Source organism: Eublepharis macularius, chromosome 15, assembly GCF_028583425.1.
Source record: "Eublepharis macularius isolate TG4126 chromosome 15, MPM_Emac_v1.0, whole genome shotgun sequence".
NCBI classification, from domain to species: domain Eukaryota; kingdom Metazoa; phylum Chordata; class Lepidosauria; order Squamata; family Eublepharidae; genus Eublepharis; species Eublepharis macularius.
The window spans coordinates 28288693-28314098 of NC_072804.1; the positions used below are offsets into that span (position 1 = coordinate 28288693).

At 47.3% G+C, this 25406-nt stretch overlaps 1 protein-coding gene across 1 annotated transcript in view; it reads right to left on the bottom strand.

The window, feature by feature from the left end:
* CRYBG2 (crystallin beta-gamma domain containing 2) overlaps positions 1 to 16552 on the bottom strand; it is a 34829-nt gene extending 18277 nt beyond the window's left edge. The window contains exons 1-8 of the mRNA XM_054998737.1: positions 13383 to 16552; positions 9912 to 9956; positions 9662 to 9780; positions 8242 to 8398; positions 5986 to 6125; positions 3906 to 4032; positions 3279 to 3314; positions 244 to 380 (exon numbers count right to left, since the gene is read on the bottom strand). Of these exons, the coding sequence (XP_054854712.1) occupies positions 244 to 380; positions 3279 to 3314; positions 3906 to 4032; positions 5986 to 6125; positions 8242 to 8398; positions 9662 to 9780; positions 9912 to 9956; positions 13383 to 16130 (3509 nt within the window). The 5' untranslated portion in view covers positions 16131 to 16552. The remainder of the gene's footprint in view (positions 1 to 243; positions 381 to 3278; positions 3315 to 3905; positions 4033 to 5985; positions 6126 to 8241; positions 8399 to 9661; positions 9781 to 9911; positions 9957 to 13382) is intronic.
* Between the last annotated feature and the right edge of the window lie 8854 nt (positions 16553 to 25406).

Below are 25406 nucleotides of genomic sequence, written 5' to 3' on the forward strand. Positions count from 1 at the left end.
CAACAGCCCGGTTAGCTATTGATAATAATATGAATATGAGATTTATCCTGATCTTTGGTGTTGTTTGATCATTCCAATGGTTCAACAGTATGACTTCTGGGTTCATGGGTTCAGATCCCCCACTCTAACCACTACACCACCCTGGCTCTCAAAATATCGTTGGAAAAGCGACACCCAAAAAGACACATTAAAAGATAACTCTGAACAGCAGTGGCTCCATAAGGGATGCATCCAGCCACTCACCAGCCCCCCACAATTTTCAGAGACCCCATAGTGGATATCTGGAAATCCTCATCGTTTTCTAGCTTCTTTAAATCATAAATATCACGACACACTTCCCAGCAATGGCCCTGGAAATGGGGCTTCTCATAAATCACAGCCTGTAGAGAGACAGGAAATACGGAGAACAAAGAGTGAGAAACAGGGGTCAGTGGTGGAGGAGAAGAGTTTCTTCATGAGGCATGGCTTACACCTAGGGGAGCCTGTAACGGGCTCTCTGCCCGTGTCTGAATTAAGCTTCCACTAGCCAAAAGAAAGATTTATCTTTCTCTTGGAAAGCTTTCAGCAATTAGTTTTCAGACCTGTCAAACAGCTAAGTTCTTTGAACCACCTGGGCCCTTTTCACACTACTTACCAGGACACGCAACGACACGAAACATTGCACTACAAACGCGGAAAATCGCGTTTTCTCGCGCGAGAAGATGCGATTTTCCGCGTTTGTGGCGCGATGTTCCACATCGTTGCGCATCCTGGTGAGTAGTGTGAAAAGGGCCCTGTTTATCAGTACATTTATTTTATATAGGGTTTGATAAATGTTTACTGGTGGTCCCCGGCCCTAAGGAAGCCCGCCTCGCTTCAACCAGGGCCAGGGCCTTTTCAGTCCTGGCCCCAGCCTGGTGGAACGCTCTGTCAATGGAGACCCGGGCCCAGCGGGACATATTCTCACCTAAATTCTCTCAAGAGATTTCTTCCATCTGAGCTCTGGCACTCTATCTGAATTTGTATTTTTTATAAGTTATCATATGCAAATATCTAAGATCTTTTTCATGTGATAGCACAAACGAGCAATAATTGGTTTGATGCTTCATTGAATATTCATAATTTCTATTGTATAACCTTCCAATTAGTAAAAAATGACGTTATACTCAGCTTGCAAAACAAAACTATAAATCTCTGAGAAATGTCAGAAAAAGAGATCACTATTGGTTGAATCTCTGATAGAGGAACATTAATCTAGACAGAGTCCACTATTTTAATTGACTGTCAAAAGATTAAAGCACACCTCTTAGAATTACCTAACACTTAGAAAAAAACACACAGACAGTTCATGCAAAGTTTGAAAGTTCATCTAGAATACAAGTACATGGCCTAGTATTGCTTAGTATTGATTATTGTCATGTGCTTTTATCTATATTGGTGCAACAAGCCAGCAACTTAGAGAAAAGAAATGTCCTGTCCTTTGAATAGAGGCTTCTATGGATGTTATTTACCAGGTGATCGGTCATATTTACCTGCATGCCCTGAAAAGGGTCACCTTCCCATTTCTATGCCTATTAAGCATCTCTCTATAGCTATAAAAGCTAGATCGGGTGAGGGGTGGGGAGGGGATTGATGAGTGCTGTGGTTCACCAGCCTCAAAAAGGCATGATGAAGATCAAGCTTCTCTGCCTACATCAACAAAACGCAAACGGCAGACTTGTGAAGTCTCAGGGTCATGCAGGGAAGAGAAAAGGTGTTTAACCTTTCAAGTGCTACTCTATTTCAGTAACTCTTTCCTATTGATATTGCCAATGGAAAAAAATGATGCATCTTTTAAAGCGTGTCTTTTTCCTTGGTAATGCTAGTAACAAAGTGAAAAGTGTGACAAATCAGAGTGGAGGTTGAAGGGTTAAAAACCCTCTTCTCTTCCCTGCACGATCCCAAGTCAAATTGAGGATACATGAGTCAACAATTTGCATTTCACTGTGTCAGGTTTGTTTCAGCCTTTAGCAAAACAAGAATGCGACAAAATTCTAATTGCTTTGCTTCTCCTTAAGTACGTGAGCATCTTAAGCTCATGTGCTTCCCTATATAAAATATTTCCTAAAAGTACGAAACTAATACAGCAAAGAGATTGAACTGCAATCTTTCTCCATAACCTGGGATTTAAATAAAAAAAAACTTGCAGGAAGTGTTTCTTTTAACACCATGCAAGGAAAATAAAAGTGTTTGTAACCCTTTTAACCTCCAGACTGATCTGCTGCTTGAAGTGGTATAGTCCATTCTGCCACCACAGGCCTCTGCCGCCTCATTCTGCTGCCCATGTAGAACCAGTCTAAGTTCTGCATCTGATACAATCTCCCACTTCTCCTGCTGCAGTGTAGCATTTTGCCAGACACTGCCATGTCCACGTCATTCCCCAGTACAAACAGGCGCCTTTTGAGAAGGCCCAAAACTGGTTGGACATTTCCAACAGCGCCTGCCTCTTCATAGGCTACAAATCTGCACTGTGAAGTAGTTATTGAAAATGTTGGGAAGTTACCACTTCCTGATAGTCCTGTGTCCTTCCCTACTGGGTTGGGAGGAAACTGTGGCCCTAGAAATGGGTCTTGCCCCAAAAGTAGGGAGGAAGAGAGAGGCAGCCTTTTTCTATGGGTATGGTCTGGGCCTGGTGCAGGGGAGGCCATCAACGTACTGGGAAAAGTTCTGGGGGCCATAATGGCCAGTCACTCTGCTGCTGGATAGTCTAAAGATGCTGACAGCACTGCCCCAAACTATGTCCTATGTAACTTCCTGCCACTGAAGCAGCTGTGAAAGCTTCGCCAGCCAATGCCCAGAGCTATTCTTGGCAAAAAAAATTTCAAAAGCTGCACACGACCAGCAGCCACCTCTTGCAAAAAAGCTTGATCCTGAGGCAGTAAACTTCTAAGGGCCAGACTAAATGGGTCGGCATCTTTGTGGCTGCTGTGAGGATGCTGCCGCCGTATTAAAGTCATGTAAAAATGCTGCAAAGGCAGCCTAGCAGGCCGAGCTGCTCGTTTCCCACCACCTTATCAAGCAACGAAACAACTACACACACCCCTCTTGCAGCTGTTTCAGCAACTGAAATGGCGGGGGGGGGGCAAGAGCAGCATCCCTCATTGCATTTTAAATGCCTTGAAAATGGTGGTGGTGTCCTCAGGGCAGCCATGAGAACACGGTCACATTTAGTTCGACCCTAAGTTCGCTACTGTCCATTATTGCCTGAAAATATCTCCATCCAATGCTCAGAAGTAGGAGCAGCTTGCTTTTCCTCTTACCTTGGGCTCGCCAGGTTTCTCTACGATGGGACAACCCTGAAATTAGAATAAACCAAAGTGAGAGCTCTGAGGGGATCTGCAGGCACAGTGTATTCATTTTCAGTTCTCCACTGAGTTGGATCTGTAAGCCTTCTGGAATTTCTTCCAATATGTGGAGGGGTTTTCACCTTGTCCAAGCTATGATTACGCTAGCCATTGTGAGAGCCAGTGTGGTGTAGTGGTTAGAGAGTCAAACTAGGATCTGGGAGACCCAATTTCAAATCCTCACTCTGCCACGAAAACTCACTGGGTGACCTTGAGCCAGTCACAAACTTTTAGCCTAACCTACCTTACAGGGTTGTTGGGATGATAAAATAGAGGTGAGGAGAACAACATAAGCTGCTTTGGGTCTGTCACTGGGAAGAAAGGTAGGTTATAAATTTTAAAAAGGGGTTTAGCCTAGGGCACGGGACATCAACTTCTTCTTCAGCCTAGCAAGTTTCAAAGCTGAGAAGAGATTGAATCTGGGTCTTCTCACTCTTAATGTAACATGCCACCTCTCTCCTTGATGGAAACAGCAAGCAAATGGATTACTGGGAACCACCCAGCCCTACATATACTCATAGCAAAGCTGCCAAAAATACTTACTAGCTTAATTGGATGCATTGAGCAGACAGCGGGGTCCTTTGCCCCCCAGGCTTGCAGACTGGGATATCCACCCGGCTCTAAGACATACGGGTCATCGTCAAAGAATGGTTTTGAATAAACAAGCCACCTGCAGTGCAGAATATAGACAGAACTAGTGAACAGGTGGTGAACTGTGGGGCTGATATGTAGCCACAGGGTTGGAAAGCACGTTCAGACAGTAACCCCAGCAGGGAACAGAGGTGTGCATCAATGGTCTCTGCAACTGGCAGGCAGTACAGGGCCTCTGGATTGGGCAGCCCGTGTATAAATCTTCACTTTTGCATTTGGCTGGTCACTCAAGTAGAACTCTTGCCAGATCCACTCAGCCTGAAGACTCCAGGGCAGGCTTTAGCATGTACCATTCATCCACCCGGGACTAGAGAATACCCACTCCCAGTCCAGTGCTTGGTACAGTGGCCTATGGGTTCCATACAGCAAACACCCACGCTTTCTTTGTTTACTTCGAACTGTTGCTCAGTGAATTTTAATGTTTTGTTTGGCTTTGTTTGAGTGAGTCTGATCCAAGCCACTTTGAGCATGTGGGGGAAAGCTGCCTAAAACATTTTACAGAAATATATAAAATAAAACAACCATCCATTTTCTTTCTTGTCATTTTCTTCCAGCATATTTGAGTTTTAAAGCAAGACTGCTGGATCCATTATCAGGCTTTCCCACCCTGTCGGAATCGGTTTCATTTTCTCGACTCCACTTCCGAAACCCAAAACCTGGCCCCAAAAGGACTTCCTATGCAAGCAGGCAAAGTTTACTCCAAACCCATACCACACTTTGCACAAACTGCAATACCACAAAACTCCCACAAACTGCACTGCCTTGCAGAAGCAGGGCTCTGATCCCTCAAACCTCCGGCACTTCCAGTCTGACTAATAGGGAAAAGGTGACTGCAACTTTGTCTTCAGGCCAAAGCAAAGGAGGAACAAAAAAGCCCAAATTCAGCTAGAATAGGGAGTAGGAGTCAGAACAATGAAGACTTACAATGAGGGTTGCCAGGTCTGGGTTGGGAAATTCCTGGAGATTTGGGGCACACTCTGGAGAGAGTGGGGTTTGGGGAGAGCGGGGAGGGAAGCAACTGTATACGATCCAGATGTGGTACTTCCTGGTCCCTTCCTCCTCTGGTCCCATTACAACAGAGGGAAATGATGAGTGAGCAAGTGAGATTCAACATTTGCCTAATGACAAATAGACTGGGCAAGTAGGTGAAGGGCAGCAGTAGTTCACAGGGTGGGTTGTGGGGAGTATCCCAGCTCCACACTTGAAAGGGAAAGGGGCGAATGACTTGCCAGGGCCATGGCTACAGCACTCTGCAGGCACACAGCTGCCCAGTGCTAGCCACTTGACCGCTGTATCCCTGTCCTGTGTGATGCTGCAACCATGGTCCCAGCAGGTCTAGCGTCACCTCTCAACGTCTGCCAGTAAGGGTGCTGCTCAGGGGTAGAGGGTAGGATATTCGCTGCAGCCTACTTTGCGGGTATGGTTGCCAACCTCTGGGTGGTGCTTGGAGATCTCCCAGGATTACAACTGATCTCCAGACTACACAGACCAATTCTCTTGAAGAAAATGGCTGCATTGGAGGGTGGACTCTATGACATTATATACTTCCTCTCTAACCCCCGCCCCTAGACTTCCCTTCCAAAACTCCAGGAATTTCCCAGCCTGGAGTTGGCAACCCCATTTGTCTCCCACCGCTGGTGAGAGGCACAGCAACTCTTGGGCCTACTCCCTCCCTCTTGCCTTTGCTGGGTTAGAGTTTGATGGTATTCTCAGTGAAGCAAACAAGAGCTGCACAAGAACTCAACTAAGATTTCAGCGGAGCTTGTGCAGGAGAACTTCCACATGGAGTATGGCCCAGGTCATATAGTGGAAAATGGGGGCCCCTTTTCGGATTTTTCACCTCAAGGGCCCACACATTGTGGTCTGGCCCTGGCTTGAGTCGCCCTAAGAAGGTCCACTTCACACTCTGCAAACCAAGTTCTAGGTCCCTTCATACCACGAACACCCAAAGTCGTTTAACTGTCTCCCTTACAGGCCAGAGTGCACAATGATAGAAGCTGCCTTCAAGGGCTGGCCGTGATGCCGCAGGTCCTCTGTAGAATCAGTGAACCTCTGTTTGGGGCCTTCTCCGTTCTCTTCCATAAACAAGCTGATCTCAGGAATCCTATAGTCCTGTAAACAGAGATTATTTATTAATTCCCACACACACACATGGGGACCCAAAGCAGAATACAACATTGTTCTTCTCACTCCCCATTTTGTCCTCACAACAACAACACTGAGAGGAAGTTTAGGCTGAGAGTGACTAGCCCAAGGTCAACCCATGATATTCTATGGCAGAGTTGGGTTTCGAACTTTGGTCTCCCAAACCCTAGTCCAAGACTTTAATCACTACACTCACTGGCTGGTGTAGTATTGGAGGGAAAGACCTGGGAAGCTTTTGTTTTCTGAGTGAACTGGTTTAATGTTCACAGAAACATACTCCACTACAGCCCCTAAAACGCTGAATAGCCAAGTTAATTTATCTATCGCTGTGTTGACATCAGGCCTCATTTTGAGGGGGGATGTGCAGAAACGCAGTTCCGGTAGTTCTCCAAAAAGGTCACATGTCAGGTGGCCCTGCCCACCTGATTTTTGGCCATTTTGGGCCTGTTTCGGCCTGGATCAGGGCTGAAACGGCCCAATTTGGGCCCAAAATGGCCAGGATCAGGCCCAAAACAGCCAGGATTGGGGGCAAAATGGCCAGGATCGGGTCTCTGACAGGTGGTGGATCACTCTCCCGCTCAGCAGCAGCCCAAATCTGACCATGTTGGACCCCTTTTTGGCCATTTTCAGCCTCTTTTTGCTATTTTGGGCCCAATTTCGGCCCTGAATGGCCAGGATTGGGTCCAAAACAGCCAGAATATGTGATGTCAGGGGGTGGGGCATATGCAGATCAGTTATGTTAATGACACACTTCTGGTGATGTCAAGGGGTGTGGCATATGCAAATGAGTTGTGCTAATAAGTTATGCTAATGATGAGTTCCTGCAGCTCTTTTTCTACGAAATGACCCCTGGTTGACATCAATACACTTTTTCACTTCTCAGGCTTTCCTTTTCTGCAACTGGCTGCAAGCAGAATCTGGAGTTTCACGTGGCACTTAATAGCACTCTTTCCCCCATGTCATGTCTGCCCCCATGGGCAAGGTTGTAATATATGTTTACCTGGAAGCAATCTCCAGTCAGCAAATGATCCACTTCTCCATGCAATTTTCCCTATAGCCTAATTAGTTACTTCCAAGGGCTGCAACATTCCTGAATCAGTGGTTAATTATCAAGGGGGAGGGGGACAGTAGTTTTCACTTAGCAGTCAAATAGAGTACTCTTATGTTTTTTAAAAATCACCACAAATCAGGCCTGAAAGAAGATGGAAGGACGACAAGGAAACACTAGAAAGCAATAGGTTGCCTACAACATTGTCCTCAGTCTCTACTGAAACTAAGTGAGATGAAGATGGCAATGGCTGGGGTACAAGTGTCTGTTTATTTGTTCTGTACATTTTTAATTAAAGCCTGCTGCTGAATCTTCAAAAAACTATCATCAGTATTTTAGTGAAAGCAGAGAAGTATACTGCCTGTTGACAGCACCCCATTCTGCCTGGCAGCATAAGACACCGAAACAACGTATTTTATTTTTGGGGGGTTGGGGGGATCTCGTGCAATCCAGCAGAACATTCCAGTTGGAGCGGATGGGGCTAGATGCACCTTAAATGCTTCTCTCTCTCTTTTACCATCCAGTAAGGGGCAGAGATACCTAATTTGTAATAGGTGTCTAGAATTGTGCTGAAAATATGATAGCTGAATTCCACCACCCAAGTGGACTAGAAAAAAGGGGGTGAGATGGCCAAACAAGCCAGGGGGCCACACAGATGGAAGAGCTACCTTGATCATCACGGGGCCCAAGCATCCCATTTTCCCCCTTCAGAACAATTCTCTACCCATGTGCAAAAATTAGGCAACTGATCAATTTGAAGCCTGAACCAATTGCCTTAAGAGTTGAAACAGACACTCGTGGATGTTCATAGCATCTTTCACGCTGGATTTCAGCCTTGCGTGGTTCTGATTAGGGAGGATTAAGCCCCCACTCCTCTGACAGCGAGACCCCACTCTGCTGAAATTTAACTTTAAAAGATGTCAGGAAAATCTATTCATGGATCTCCTAGTGTCTCATCTGTTCTGGCCCTAGCATTTCTTTAATCAAGTGACATCCCTAGAAGAACTGGCGACCAAGAGGAGAAAGGCTGCTTACCCGTACAACCCTTTTGAGGGAGCCAATATGGAACGGCATATTTTCAGCCACTTCTCCTTCTTCCTGGTACATTTTCCAAGGGTTGGTGATCTCCACATCGCCTTCTGCGAGCACACACTTGCGCCCGTGGAACCGAGGTTTCTCATACATCACCCAGCTGGAATGAAAAATCCAGGAAGCTGACATGTGGTTAGCCCCACAGAGAGTTAATTAATACTCTGTGGCCAAGTTAGCTGCATACAAATTATGACAGCCAAGCAACCTGGGAGGTCCCTTACAGTTGCGGCTTTGGGACATGTTCAGTATTGTTCCTTGATGTCCTCTTTTTTGAGGCTGTCAGAGTACAGTCCTCTTTTCAGATAGCTGTTATCTGTGTCCTCATTTTCAGAGGTCACTCCTTGGAAATGTGTGCCTTCTGTCCAATAAAATCAGCTCAAGTCATTGTGGACGCTGGATTCCAGAGCAGTCACAGGTGGCCCAGTGGGAAGAGTGAATGCTCGACATGCAGAATGTCCCAGATTAAATAAATGGCAATTATAGGTTTGTGGAGGATTTTTTTGCACCTCAGAACCTGGACAGTTACAATTCACATGTTATAAAGTCCTTGTGGCTGCTAGAGGGTCTTACTATCAGATGAATGCATGGAATTCCCTGCTAGGAATTCCGTTCCCAGGCATGTGCAGGCCTGATTCAGTTTGAGGCCATGATGTCCAAGGAGAAGGCGCTTACATCCTTCATCCTTCACCATTTTTCTGATGTGAGAGGACCCCGCAGAACTGCAGTTCCCTGGATATCTCAGGTTGGGAAAACTGCAGAGAGTGGAAGGTTTATGCCCCTTCCCCCTGTGTGCCATGATCCTAATCCAAATTGGACTTGTACATTTGTGCGGATTAAGTTCCCAGCAGGCAACTCCAGGCTCACATTTGACTTAAGTCCACAAGGACTTTGAAATGCATGAATCAGCCCTGATTGTCAGTAGCTCTCCAAGGTCACAGGTACAGAAAGATCTTTTCTGTTGCCCTTTAAATTCAACCTGGGACCTCCACATGCCAAATACGGGCTCTTCTACTGAGCCAAAGCTTCTCCCCATAACTGTCTGTCAATCTAAACAGTAGTCACTCCTCTCCACTTGAGTTCAAAGTAGGGTTGCCATTTCTGGGCTGGGAAATTCCTGGAGATTTGGGGGTTATACCTGCGAAGGGCAGAGTTTCAGGAAGGAAGGGAGGACATCAGAGATGTGGTGCTCTAGAGACCACCTTCCGAAGATGCCAATTTCTCCAGGGGAACTGATCTCTGCAATCTGGTGATCAGTTGTAATTCTGGGAGAAAACTAGGTCCTTTCTGGAGGTTGGCCACCCTAGCTCCACAAGTCCACACACCACAAGTCCACACACCACAAGTCAACCCTCAGTTCACTTACCCTCCTCGGATAACTCGGACGGATATGGTGTGGGAAAGGTCCCAGGATGTAGCATCCACAACATCACCCCAAACTTCTCTTTTCTGTCCTCCAAAATCTGCCTCAGAATACAGGATGATCTACAGTGAGAGAGAAATGGGGGGGGGGGAGTAACTATGAAACAAAGTTATGTCACGCTTCCCTTCTCCACACATATACATTCTTACAGAACCCCCACCCCCTCCACCAACCTCACTTTTTGCCAACTTACCTTCCCAGGTCGTGTGTTAATCTTCAGAACTCTGTTGTCTTTTCGCTATAATTTAAAAATAAATGGAGGGAAACAATATGAAATTACATATACAGCAATGTTTAAGCTCCTCATGAAAAACGCTTCACTTTTTCCCTTCCTCCGTTCTTGATCTTGTGACATGTACTGAACCTTTGACTCAGTCCAATGCAGCATAATTTTCCTGTTCCTTTTCCCACTGCACCAGAAGCAGGAGGAAGAAGATGCATTTTGAACGCATGTGGCAATGCACAATTTCCCCTCTTTGCCTCCTGCCTGCAAAATGAGGCAACAGAATTCTGAGATGGGCGAAAGCCCTTCCAACTGCAGGGGAAAGAGGAATAGTCTTAATGCTTCTTGATATAAAAACTCCCTGTACATTAAAAAGTAGCACATTGGGGCAGAAAGTTCTAGCTTAGCCTTCATATGCTAGTGTTCCACTTGCAGGGAATTATGAATGAGGACACTTGAAAAATGGAAACCCTCCCCTGTAATCTGAAGTAGAACAGTCCATTCCGCCACCTCAGCACTTTGACCCTTAGAGTCTCTCTACAGAGACATCTTACACGGGACGCTCAAGGACAGGGAGATGCAATGTTAGCTGGGAAGTATAGTTTAAAAAGACAGAGCCAGAGGCCCTATCAATTTCACCTCTCTACACAAGGATAGTTTTAAAAGAGAGATGATGGAGATCCCTCCTCAGAGGGTTTGTTAATTTCATCTTCACCTCTCCAAAGGGGAGGTGAAATTGACAGAGCCTTCAGGGAGGCGAAGATGAAATGACCTCCAGTTTTTCCCAGAAGTGACATCATGGTGCACCCAACATCATGTGCCCCCCTATGTCCCTGCCCCTCCCCCAGCTCCCACTTGGCAAACCTAGTTGCTCCCCCACCCCTTCACCGACTGTGTGGGATAAGATTTGGATTGGGAAAATGGCACAAGGGATGAGATTAAGGAAACGTTCCTCTCCCTCAAAAATTGCTCTGAACACATTGGGAGACCAATCATAGAGAGGTAGTGTTGTGTAGTGGTCAGAATGCTGAACTAGAATCTGGGACACACAGGTCTGAATCCATACTCTCCCAAGGAGCTCACTGGGTGACCCTGGGCCAGTCACACTCTCTGTCTAGTCTACGTCACAAGGTTGCTGTTGTGAGGATGCAACAAACAGCAGAATGATGTAAGCCATTTTAGGTCCGCATTGAAGAGAAAAGAAGGGTATAAATATATCTAAATATAATCTTCCGGCACACCATGTGTTTTGGCCCTAAGATGGTAGAGGACAGGGCTCATTTCGATGGGGAACGCACAGGAACGCTGTTCCGGCAGTTCCCCAAAGAGGTCACATGTCAGGTGGCCCCGCTCACCTGACTCTCAGCCATTTGGGGCCCGTTTCGGCCTGAATTGGGGCCAAAATGGCCCAGATCAGGCCTCTGATGGGTGGTGGAACACTCTCCCACTTATCAGCGGCCTGATCCTGACCATTTGGGGCCCCTTTTCAGCCATTTTCAGCCCCTTTTGCCATTCTGGGCCCAATTTGGGCCCTGAATGGCCAGGATTGGGTCCAAAACAGCCAGAATAGGTGATGTCAGGGGGTGTAGCATACACAAATCAGTTGTACTGACACTTCCGGTGATGGCAAGGGGCGTGGCATATGCTAATGAGTTAGTTCCTCCAGCTCTTTTTCTACAAAATGACCCCTGGTAGAGGATATGCAGTGTTTGATATCAGAGGCATTTGGTGCCCAAATAGTTTCACCACTGAAGACATAAATGCCTTATAGCATACAATCGGAAGAATGTTTTCCTAGCAGTAAGGTCTACTGAATAAAATGAAACTTACTTCTGAGTGTAGTGTAGAAATTATTGTCAGACTAGGAATTGGGAAACCCAGGTTCGAATCCCCACTCTTCCGTGGAAGCTTGCTGAATGAGCTTGGGATAATCACACACTATTAGCCTAACTCACCTCGCAGGGTTGTTGTGATAAAATGGAGCAAAAGAGAAGGATGTAAGCTACTTTGGGTTCCCATTGAGGAGAAAGGCAGGGTATAAATGAAATAAATCAATAAATATAAATAAACTTGCTTAGGATTGCTCTCATAGATCATTGGTCTTCCAACTGGTGGGCTGTGAGCAGCAAGTGGATCAAGCTTAAGCTTGCATTGAGTTAGTGTGATGGAACTACAGACACTAAAAAACTGCATAGGGCTGAATACTACCCTAGTTATTCCAATGCAACACAAACAATGCTCATTTTCAATAAATCTATTTCTTCATAATCCAGTCTTTTATAATACAGTAATTCAGACATTAAAGTAAAGTATTATTACAGCATTATCTGAATTGTCGAAGGCTTTCACGGCCAGAGAACAATGGTTGTTGTGGATTTTCCGGGTTTGACACTGAGAGATCACTGTCTTTCGGTGCTACACCTCTGAAGATGCCAGTCACAGCTGCTGGCAAAACGTCAGGAACTACAATGCCAAGACCACAGTGATACATCCTGGAAAATCCACAACAACCATTATCTGAATTGATGTTAGTTGGAAATGTTAGAAAGGTCTGATTTATATTACTTATAAAAACCATTTGCAACTTCTACAGAGGAGGCAGGTAATTTTTAGCATAAATGGAAGAGAGATCTAGGTGTACCCGTTTTAACTTTAATTTACATCTTTCAGAAGAAAGGAACAGAGGGAGAAATAGATATCTGCAGTAATGCAGTAAAGGAGGGTACCACACTGTGGGTTGCTGCCAAAGGTCTTAAAAGCATCGTGATTCATGCCATGGACCAACTGGTAAGTCAGTATATCCATGGGCCTTCTCTACATATCCCTCTCTCCTTGCAATACCTCTTGGTTTCCCTTCATCCGCTGGGTCAATTTCTTTAATAAGCATCACTGACTCAGTAGCACCCAGTAAAGAAGGTAAACATAACAAAATAATGACACTTAAGCTCCTGCACCCTTCGCTTAGGTGCAACACCCAGTGACTTCAAGGAGATTCTGTACACCTGAGTAAACTTCAGTGGTTTTGATCCTGTCCTCCTAATCCTTGTGAAGTGAACATAAGAACATAAGAAGAGCCCTGCTGGATCAAACCAATGGTCCATTTAGTCCAGCATCCTGTTTCATACATTAGCCAACCAGTTGCCCGGAAGGTTTTGTCAGTCCTCTTGGCTCCAGTGATGCTGCACTGCCAGTTCTCCCACAGGCTAAAAGTGGAAGTTCTAGGGACAGAACCCCTGTTTGTTTGTTTGTTTGTACTGTTCTCAAGCCTCCCCAGAATTGGTCTCAAATAGCCCAAATGGGCCAGAGCAAGCAAGAGAGGGTCTTTCAATGCTGGGAAATGATTATGTTTGTCATCAGTGAACAATAATGGTGGAGAACCTCACTTTTCTATCCCTCCCCCAGGTTTTTACACTTTTCTTGGGAATGGATTTAAAAACTCACCTGAGTTTCCAGGCAGGATGACGACTGGGGAAGAAAGTGTACCTCCTTGGAAAGAATTGGAATCTGGCTGGAAGTAATCTTTGCCACTGGAGTCCTGGAGGAAGACTGAACTTGGAACCCTGCCAGTGGTGACTCAGAGCTCAGGTGTTCATTTGTGCCAACTTGTGGTCCATTTGGAGATGTTTGGCATTCCCGGCTGACCTTTAGAACAACTGACATCGGCTGCATAGGTGAGTTGCCCCCATCCTTCTCGTTCTCTAGGGCTTTGTACTGGGACTTTTCGGAGGTGATGAACTTGCTGTAAAGGAGGCTGCTGTCCAAGCGGGAATAAGGCTTCTCTTCCATACCCTTCTTGTCCACAAAACCACACAAAAGCGAGGCCCCTTTGAGAACGTTGGCCCTGATGAGATTGGTCTGATTAGCAATTGCTTTGGGAGCAATGACTTTGTAGTCCACAGGCGCTCGTTGCAGCTTTCCCAAAAATGAGCCGATCTCCTCCTCCGTCTTGTATGGCTTATTTTCCCAGGGGTAGGGTTTCTTGGCTTGGTTGTTAACCTGTGACTTCTCATCCTCGGTAAGATATGGATTTTCTACCTCTCCCATCTCTTCTGCAAATCCATTGACTTCTTTCTTGGATTCTTTCTCTGAGTTCCTCTCTTCAGTGAGGGCAAACAGCTCGCTGAGAGCGGTTGGGAGAGGAACTTCGGACTTGGGAGTGATACGGTACTCATGGATTGGTGGCAAGGCGGCCTGCTTGGCAAATGTGGAGGGCCGTGGCGGCCTTGGGTGGATCTTCAAGGGCTTCCGTAGTTCAGGAGGCTCCATGTTGCGCAGGGTGTCCACAAAAAGTTCCATGTCAACAGATTCCTCAGGTTCCTCTTCTGTCGTTGTGTCGTTGTTTCCTGTTTTCTGGCTCAGGGGTTCATGAGAAGAGTTGATCTCCATAAAATTAACTGCTGGTTCTTGTGAGAAGATGAGGCCATCTTTGGCTGGATCACTCCATTCTTTCTTTCGCTCAGTCTGAGTGGTGACTTTTTGATCCCATGGAGCAGTTTTCTGAGACCCTAGTAAGATTCTTGGCATGCTGCTTTCTCCTGCATTTCCACCAACACCAGACGTACACCAAGTTATTTTGAATCCGTTGGGAGTAACTTTCTCTCCCCTTGTTTGATAGCTTTCTTGGTTTGATCCTCTTGCTTTTGGGCCCCCGGAATCAGGCATGCTTTCTGCCTTCTCGGATTTGCTTGCTGCGACAGGGCTGCTGTGCTTCTGGAATACAGCTTTGTTGTGTATGCTGCAGTCACTCTGGGGTGGACTAAAATGAACTGCTTCCTCCCCGCATGTGGTAGCATCTCTGTTTGATGTGATTGCAGGGCTCAGCTCAAGCATACACCTTTGCCCTTGGGCATCGTTCACACCATTAGCTCTGGGTTGAGTCATGCAAGTTTGTGACTGTGGCGCTGCCAGGGAGCTGTTGCAAACATCAGCAACAGATGTGAGGCTTAAGTTAGGGGACTTGGCACCAGTGACATCATCCTGGGGCTGCTGGCCATTTTCTTTCGGTGCAACATTGCCAGTGGCGTTTGGCGCAAGGCCCCACTGTTGCTGGGATTTACTCACCCTCCCTGGCCCAGAAGTGGACATGATAACTTCTTTACCTGCTGTGTACACGGTTCCACTTTTTCCTTTGGGCACAATGACTTGCTGTTCAGATCTAAAGACAACCATGCTGCCACCTTTTGAATTGTACCACTGGGTTTGGGATTCGGACAACGTACTGGAGCCAACAAAACGAGGCACATGATTTGTGGCAGAGGATCCATTGGAAGGTTTGGTACACACAGTAGAGTTTGAAGCTCTTGATAGGTAGCTTTCTGTTTGCGATTTAAGTATGGTGGTACCAGTCATGCGGCTTCCCTTTGAGGATCCATTGACTGCACTGGAGGTAGGTGTGTTTGACACACAACTTCCATTCTGGAACTGGGCCACTCTGGCACTGACAGAAGTGGGGATATTGTCCTTCTGAGATCCAGCTGTGTTTGGAGTATGATTTTCTTTTGGAAATCCAGCAGCTGTACTGCCATTAGTGGTATCACAATAATGGTTTTCTTCTTGGGATCTGGCTATTCCAGTGCTGTTAGTGTCTTGTGCCTCTGTTTCTACTAGATTATTTGGTTTTGAACCTGGGAAATATACTTGTGAGAACACAGGTCCGTGAGCTGTAAAATCTCTATGTGGGCTGAGAGAGCGGGAACGCCTCCCATCTGAAGGGGGAGAGAAACTTCTTGAATCTGCTGAAGAAGAAGAAGACCTACCATCCACTGGGGAAGACGGGGACTTGGTGTCTGTTGGACAAAACCGCTGCTTGATGTCCATCACAGATGAGTGCCTGGCACCCTCCTGGGAAACAGCCTGCCTGATATCTGGTAAAGAAGAACATTGTATATCCACTGGGGAAGATGAACACGGTTTATCTACTGAAGAAGAGGAATGCCGGCTACTTGCCGAGGGAGATTGGCTTCGGGTATATGGCAGGAAAGAAGACTGCCTGGTTTCTGCCGGAGAAACAGACCTCCTGGTATCTGCTGGAGAATGGGATTGCCTCCTCTCTGCTGCAGAGCGAGATTGCCTGGTTCCAGTTGGAGAACGAGACCGCCTGGTATCTGCTGGTAAAGTAGATTGCCTCCTATCAGCTAGAGAATAGAACTCCCTGATCTCTGCTGGGTAAAAGGATCGCTTGGTATCCATGAGTGACGGAGACTGCCTCGCATCTGTGGGAGAATGGCACCTCTTGGTATTTGCTGGTGAAAAGGATCGCTTGGTATCCACTGGTGAAGGAGACTGTCTTGCATCTGATGGAGAAAGGCATTGCCTGATATCTGCAAGAGAAAAGAATCGCTTGGCATCTGCAGGTGAAGGGGACTGCCTCGTATCTGCTGGAGAAAAGGATCGCTTGTTATCTGCAAGAGAAAAGAATCGCTTGGCATCTGCTGGTGAAGGAGACTGCCTTGTATCTGTTGGAGAATGGGGCTGCTTTGCATTTGCTGGAGAAAAGGATCGCTTGGTATCTGCTGCCGAACGAGACTGCCTTGTATCTGCTGTAGAACGGGACTGCTTTGTGTCTGCTGGAGAACAGGATCGCTTGGTATCCGCTGGTGAAGGAAACTGTTTTCTATCTGCTGGAGAAAGGGATCGCCTGGTACCTGCATGAGAAAAGGCGCTTTTGGTATTTGCAGGGGAAAGAGAACGGGAAGCATCTCTGGATGAAATGAGGCGCCTGGTTTGTACTGGAGAACGGGAGCGCCGGGTGGCTGAAGAGGAAGGTTGTGCAGCGGGTTCCATCCCGACTAGCCCCTTCTCCCAGGCCTCAAGTAAAATGGACACTCTGGAAGGGCTGCTGGCTCTGGGGGCCCCTTTCTCTAACATCTGAGCCATTGCGGACACTTTGCCAAAGGGAGATTTGTTTTCTTCATTTGGCAGATCAGGGGCTGATTTCTTCCAGCTGAATGAGGAACTTGTGATGGACCCTCCCGCCCTGCTCTGGAAGAAGCGTGAGCCACCTGGGATTTTCTCCATGTTGTGTGCTATGGAAAACCAATCTCTTCCGATGCTGCACAGTCTGTTAGGTTGGGCCTCCTTGCTGTTTGCTGCTGGAGAGATTCGATGTGATTCAGAGAAGCTAGAGATGAGGGGGGAAAGGGGAAAAAAAGAAATGTAAAGACTGGAGGAGTCAGGATACTCTCTACATTTACAGCTTTTAACATTTCCATGATTACTTTCCTTTTCTCCCCTTTGTGAAATCCTCCTGCTTTTACAGATTAAGAGTTTGACAGACCTCTGTGCCTTTAAATGAGGGCACTGCCTTTACCTTCTTTAAAGAAAAAATTGAAGCATAAATCTAGACCTGAGAATGTAACTCAAAAAGATCATCCCAGCCCAGAAATTGCAAAATGGTGCTCTGGAACCCATTCACAGGCCCAGGAACTTTTCCAAACGGCTTGCCAGATAGTCAGTGGTTTGGTTTGGTTGGTCAAAGAAGCCAGCTGATCCCCAGCAAGGGTCTGTTTGTGGGGTAGGAGATCATAAGCATCAGCTGGGATTTGATTGAAAGTAAGTAACAATGGCTCAGTGGCAGAGCATCTGCTTGGCATGCAAAAGGTCTCAGGTTCAATCCCCTGCATCTCCAAATAAAAAGACCAGCCAGTAGGTGATGTGAAAGACCTCTACCTGAGACCCTGGAGAGCCACTGCCTGTCTGAGTAGGCAAGATTGACTTTGAGGGACCAAAGGTCTGATTAAGTACGAGCAGGGCTTTTTTTCAGCAGGAACGCGGTGGAACGGAGTTCCGGAACCTCTTGAAAATGGTCACATGGCTGGTGGCCCTGCCCCCTGATCTCCAGACAGAGGGGAGTTTAGATTGCCTTCTGCACGCGGAGGGCAATCTAAACTCCCCTCTGTCTGGAGATCAGGGGGCGGGGCCACCGGCCATGTGACCATTTTCTCCAAGGGCAACCCACTGAGTTCCACCACCTCTTTTCCCAGAAAAAAAGCCCTGAGTACGAGGCAGCTTCATCATGGGTACAGATTTTGATCAAAAGGGCACGGCATATCATATACTCTGACTATCCTTGTTGATCGGGAAATGCCCCTGTTTTCTGGTGAACTTCCCTGTTTGAATCACTGCTCCTGTTTTGCTACCTATTTGCTGGGGATTTGGAGTGTGTCCTTTAAACAAACTCTCATTATCATGGATTGCTAGTGTTGCATTTCCTCAGATTCCGTCCCATCCCCTGAGGGTTTCTAGGAAATAAATATCTGAGCGAAAGGAGATAGCTCTCATTTCTTGTGTATTTGAGAGCAGCCTGCCAATTCACAAGCTGGGTTCGTTTTCAGCCATTGAGAGACATGATACAGCGCAATGCTGGGGAAGGGGGGGGGGTGCCTTAGTGTTTCTTTAACTAGATGAAAGCTGCCTTTGCTTTCAAATCAGTACAAGACACTGTTGCAGGGCATATTTGGACAGCTTTCAGCAATGTGGTTCTGAAAGGGGCGCTTGGGAAATTACCCTTGCTGTGAGAAGAGAGGTCTGGAAAATACACAAGAGGGGCTCCTGTTTCCATCTGCACATTTTGGAGGGTACAGCAAATATACACATAGCACAAATGCTTTTTTTAAAGCTTAGTTTTCGACGCTTAAAAAAAGAAGAAGCTACATTTAACTCGCTTGTTTTCTTCACACACAACAAAGACTTTGGACAGTAAGCAGAGTTTGCCCACGATGGCCAGTTAACTGAAGCAGGACCCACCCGGGATGTATTTGCTTTTGTTTATCTTGATTATTTAAATTATATTATTTAAATCTGATCTGGCAATTTCTTTAAGCCTCTTTAGATGCCTCAGGAGATAAGGCATGGGTCAGTGGCAGAGCGTCTTATTGGCATACAGAAGGTACCAGGTTCAGTCCAGGGCATCTTCATTTAAAAGGACTAGGAAGCAGGTGATGCGAAAGACCTCCTCACCCTGAGACCCTGGAGAGCCATTGCCAATCAGACTAGACAAGACTGACCTTGATAGACTAAGGGTCTGATACAGTATATGGCAGCTTCATGTGTTCATGTGACACAGCATACGAATGCCTTAATAAATAAATAATTCTGGGCCAGAGCTCATGAGACTCTGCTTTGAAGACCAGGTTTCACCCTGAAACATAGCAAGCATTCATAAGGAAGGAAGGGTTTCTGAGCACATGCAGAGTGTCTTTTTCTCATTAAAGAATAGCCATGGGGAGCCCCGTGTACATCAACTAGTTAGGGGAGGGACTTGGAGGTTAGTGGGTGCGGTTCCATGACTCTACACAGACACACTTCCGGTGGTGAGTTGCTGATATTTGTCTCAATATATGCTCACTGTGCATCGAAGCCACCTCCCTGTTTAGGATAAGTAGGGTTGCTTTAGTGCCTGAAAGGATCATCTTGCAATACTGGCAGTCCAGTGTTTTCCTCCAGAGGTTCTCCAGGTTAGTGATATTCTAGCATTTTGTGCAATGGGGGGAAATTACTCATGGGAGGGGCAGGGCCCAACTCCATCGTATTTATAAGGCAAACTCTCTCCAGTATCTCCTTTTCCTTTTTCATCTATCTTCTTCCTTTTCTTCTTTCTTACCCTTCAGGGTGTTTACCATGGTTGGCTCCAGCACTTAGGGGGCCCTGACCCCCACCTGGGTTCCCAAAAATGCTTAACATAGGCTTAACGCGTTGAAATAGGCAGCTGACGCTTTTGTGGCATGGAGGTCAATAACATCACCAGGTAAATAGCATCTCGTTAAGCCTCTTTTGGCACCCAGCTCTATATCTCACTATCCAAGTCACTGCAGGATGCAACAGAGATCTTGAGTCGCTGCCTGACAGCTGTGGTCAAATAGCTGAAAGCAAACAAACTGAAACTGAACCCAGACAAGAAGGAAGCAATGCTGGCTGGTAAAGCAGAGATCTTGAAGGACATTGTGCTCCCCACTTTCGACAGAGTTTGTCTGACCCTTGCAGTCTCAGTTAAGAGCTGAGGGGTTATACTGGATCCAGCACAACTGCTAGGAAAACAAAGTTAAAGTTACTGTGACACTGAGAGATCTCTGTCTTTTGGTGCTACACCTCTGAAGATGCCAGCCACAGCTGCTGGCGAAACGTCAGGAACTACAATGCCAAGACCACGGCAATACAGCCCGGAAAACCCACAACAACCATTGTTCTCCGGCCGTGAAAGCCTTTGACAATACAAAGTTAAAGCAGTTGCAAAAAAAATGCTTTCTACAAACTCAGTCTAGCCTGGAAGATGGCCCCCCTAACTCGACACTGCTGCTATGGCCACCTGGATCAACACCATGGTAGTGTCAAGACTTGACTGCTGTAATGCACTGCTCATAGGCCTCCCCGCAGCATCTACTCAGAGACTCCAGTTGGTACAGAACACTGCAGCTCAATTATTGGGGAGCTAGGTGGAGCCTGCATATTCAGTTCCTACTGCAGTCGCTCCATTGACTACCCATCAGTCACCAGGCTCAATTCAAGGTATTGGCTATCACATACAAAGCTCCTCACTGCCTTGGTCTGTCGTAGCTCTGAGACCTCCTCTCTCCCTGCGTACTGCCATGGCAGCTTCACTCATCCAAACAGGGCCTCCTGCAGCTGTCCGTACACGTGCATTCTCTTCCCCCAGGGCCGGATCTAGGGTTGCTGGCGCCCAGGGCAACCCTAGCCTGACCCTGCAGCGTGATGTCACTTCTGTGACGTCATCATGCAGGGCGGAGCATGCCGCCCGTGCGGTGCGCCAGCGGAGGCAGCGTGTGGAGCTGGGAAGCCGCCAGCGCCATTTGCCTCCCCGCAGGACAGGGGGCAGCCATGGCAAGCCGGCTGCCCCCTGTCCTGCGGGGCAGGCAAAAGGCAGCGCGGGGGGCTGGGAGGCCGCCCGCGCACTCCCGGCACCTGGCAGCTGCTCCCGGCGCCCCCTCCCTGGCAGCGCCGGGGGCAGACTACCCCCCCTCGATCCAGCCTTGTCTTCCCCCACCTTATAGAACAGCCTATCTGAAGAGGTCAGAAAAGTTCCCCCTCTCCTGGCTTTCCACAAACTATGCAAGACTGAATTCAAGAAGGCTGTACCATAAGGAGGAGGTCTCAAAGACTTGGAGTATGATCTTCCATTCTTAGTGAGAATGGATGGATCAAGCTTTTCTGTTAGGCTATGGACCCTCTACCAGACTGTGGGCCTTGTCGAATTCCCCATTATGCTGCCCTTTGCTGCTGATCCCACTGCTTGTTCCAATAGCCTTTTCTAATGTCCCCCCAACCTCTATTAAGTGGGCCAGGATGGGGAAGGGAAATGGACGGCCCATCTTTATAGGTACTTGATTGTTTTCTATTTCGTAAGACCCATCAAAAGTATAACAACATTATACTTATATGACGTTGCAGGGAACTCGGAGGCTGTGCCTAATTATACAGCAGCAACAGCAGTAATCAAACCATAATAATAAGAAAACTAAGCCATCACTTTACCCTTGTCAGGTCTGCACATCTTGTGAGCCTCCAAGTTAAACCGAGTTTATGGGCCATTGTCATGTGCCAAGCAAAACACCGCAGCAGCAGTCATATATTGTGAAAGAAGCTTGCAGTCCTCTGCAAGAAGCAAAGTAGGAGCGGTGCCTAAGTTCCCAAGAAAGCTTTGTCACGGTTAGGATTGCCAGGCCTCTGCTTGGCAATCTTGGAAGCTTTCGGGGGTGGGGCATGGGGGGAGTGGTGCACAATGCAGTAATGTTATTTCCAGGTGAAGAGCTGGAAGTGACAACATGTCAAGCAACGCTCTAGGAATTCCTCCAATCTCTATAGTAAAGACCAGAAAAAGTGGGGGAATTTTTAGAACGCTGCTCAATGAGGTGACATCACTTCATGGTGATCACCTGGAAGTGACATCACTGTGTCTCATGATGTACCTCTCGTTTTTCATCTGATGCTCAACTGGGCAAATGTGGGGGCATGAGACCTAAACCATCTTTAACAACTGGAGGGTAAGTATTTTAAGAAGGGAATCGAACAACACGTCCCCCCCCTCCCTTTTAAATGACTTTACATTTCATTCTTAATATGAAAGCTCCTGGATTTTCTCCATCTTTCCCTGAGATCTTTCCCAGTCCTACTTTGCTGCGATGTTTCGCAAAAGAGTGCAGCACAGCCAGAGTGGGAACTGAGTGGACCGAAAAATCAAACCCTCCCAGTGCCCCCCACATTGGTGCTGTTTTTCCTGCCACAGTCCCTCATGAGTTTGGGAGCAGTGTGAACGGGGAGGAGTGGTTATAGGGAGGGAAATGGCAGCTGTGGGGGCCTGGAGCAAGGAAAGTGGTATGTATGGGGGGGAGTACCACGAGGATCCTCTACTGCCACTTACAACAGTGTTCTCCATTTTTTCCTCCTAATAACCACCCTGCAAAGTAGGTTAGGCTGAGAGAGTGATTGGTCCAAGGTCACCTGGTCAGCTTCCACAGCACTGTAGATTTGAAGCTCAGTCTCCCAGCTCCTACCCCAATATTCTAACCACTGCATAAGACTGCTTATCACTCAACTGATAAAGGCATGGGAGCCCTGCTAGAAAAAAGGAGGCAGTTGTTGTATCCCAATCTGAATCACTGACTGAAGTTTGCAAAAAAACCAAACCCCAAAACCAGCAGTCCAATGTCAACAGCCCCTTTTTTCCTAAAGGAGAATATCAGAAGGTTGTGAAGTGCAGTTCTTCTGTGTTGACCTACTTACTCTGAAAGACTATTAATCTCCAGGGTGAGTCAGCCCTACAGTTTGGCCCTGCCAAGCTGCCGACAGCATTCCAAACAAGCCGGAGGATCTGGAGAAATACCACTCCCTCCTCAGGAATAAGAACGAAAATGCCTCTTGTCTTCTGAGACGCAGATTAAATAAAAAAGACATAAGATCTGCCTAGGCCGCAGCACACTTCATCAGATTTTAAAAATGAATCCATCCATTCATCCTTAAGTTCATTCATCCACTCTCATAAGTTTAATGATGAATGAAATAAACAAAGAGTGGTAGGGAAAATATACCGGATGTGTGAAAACATATAAAACTCGTTTATTTGTTTTTTGAAATTTATACCCTACCCTTCACTTCTGGGTTTGTGCTAAAAATGACATTGCAGCATTTTGCATGTCCCCACCCCCCTACAGTTTCCACCAGTTCTCAGCATTTGGTTAGCAACACTATGAAAGATAATGACTAGGTTTGCCAAACCTGGTCTGGTAACCAGCAGGAGACAGTGGGGAGGCTGTTGGTGGCAGCATGATGTCAGTTCTGGTGAAAACCTGGAAGTGACGTCAGTCCTCTCTAGCAATTGCCAAAACTCTACCATAGAGTTTTACCGTAGAATTTTCAGCAATTCCTATAGAGGTGTGATGTCACCCAGGTTTCCTCGTGGAAGTAATGTGATGCCATAGGCCCACTGGGCATTTAAAAAAAATTCTCAAAATTTTTTTAAAAATTTTGAAACAGCAGCAAGAAACAAGAGGGGCTGGCAACCCTAATGGTGACTGGCGAATCTCCACGGTGAAACTCAGAAAATCTCCATGGCAGAGCAGAGATTTGAACCTAGGTCTCCCAGACCCTAATCCAGCACTATCATCACTTATATATCACCTTCCCGATCCACTTTGTGGCTCCAGTGAGAGGGGGAATAGGTAGGTACCTCTCTTCAGGAAAGAGGACCAGACTAGAAGTCTATTATCATGATATCGTCCATGTCCTTTCAAAACTAGAACAGAACATTTTCTTCCACATCTCATGAGATTGGTGTGTATAGGATGGGAGCACATGTCGCACAATTGTACAGGACCCAAAGACAGGTAAGCAGGGGCGGGGTATTCCCCACCCCCGGCAGGAGACTGGCATCCCTAGTCGAAGGTCCCCTAGCAAGTTTCCAGAGCAGAAGGGGGATTTCAATCTGGGCCTCCCAGATCCTAGTCTGATATGTTAATCACTACACCAGGCTGCTATGGTAGCCAGCTCTGGGTTAGGAAATTCCTGGAGATTTGAGAAGCGAAGCCTTTGGAGGACAGGATTTGGATGGTGGAGGCAACTCAGCAAGGTATAATGCCACAGAGTCCACCCTCCAAAGCAGCCATTTTCTCCAGGGGAACTGATCTCTGTATGGATATCAGTTGCAGTTACAGGCGATCTCCAGGTCCCACCTGGAGGTTGGCAACTCTACATAGGATTGCCAGTTCCCCTCCCACCCCAGCAACTGGCAGGAGTTGGGGGGTCACGGCAGGCACTTACCCTTCCTCTCTTTATGCACACATGCCAGTGCACATGCATGCACACAGCTCTGATCAATAATGTCACTTCTGGTGTCACTTGGTAGGGATGGCGTTGCACCAGAGCTGATTCTTAAAGAATCTGCCCAGGCACAACTCCATCACTTCCAGATTGTGCACAGTGGGACATCATCGACTGTGGCCAAGGGTGCACGTGCCCATTTCCTTGCCCTGCCTCCTTCATGGCAGCTCATGCCTTCTCCTGCTGATCATCTGGCAATTAGCGGGCAGAGGCATGTATCACCGGGAATCTGCCTGCCATTTTTAGGCACCAGGCACCCATAATTCATAGTATGGATTTTAATACTTCATCAGATGGCTTGAATATTAGTTGGAGCAAAGGACAAGATGAAAATATTTCGAATAAATGAACAGCTGATAAGGAAGACAGATTAACTTGGCGAGATGCTGGGCGGAGTTGCTGGTCCACCCCCAGCAACTGGGAGGAGACGACCACAGGAGGGGGAAGACTTTCTATGTGCTGCATGAATGTCTATGCCTAGCATGCCACTGGCCTGCTAGAGTCACTCTGGTTTGGGGGCAAAACTCCCCATGGCTTCACCACAATGTTTTGACATCACTTCTGGGTGCAAGGGAAGTGATGTCAGCACATCTGTCAGTGACATCATTCAGTTGCCAGCAAGTGAACACTCAGGCTGGTGAGTCACTCATTGCCCCAGTTATTTTTTCCCCTACTGGCCAGGTGAGTGGTGGTGCTGCCAGCAGCTGGGGCAGAGATCTCACGCCCTCAGTGGGAGAATGGCAACTAGGGCTGCCATTCCCCTGCCCAGGAAGGGGATCCCCTGCTCCCACCTGTCTCTTCCCCACGCCCACTTACTTGGCTGACAGGGGGCACACTCCCCAGGGCACCCCCTTGGTGGAGCAGTGCCCCCCTGGGCAGCACGGCACACTCCCATGGCCACAGCGGCCCGAATCACACTCTGCAGCACCCCACAACAGGCCCGTTTTGGCCCAAATTGTGGTGCTCGGGGAGCACCCTTTGCCCCGCGTAGCCACCTTTGACCTGCATGATGACGTCACTTCATGGAAGTGATGTCATCACGTAAACCAGGAGACCCAGGACAAGACAGGGTAAGTGCCACGCTCCCAATCTCCTGCCAGGGGAGTCAAGGGGCCTGGCAACCCTAGCTCTGGGTAA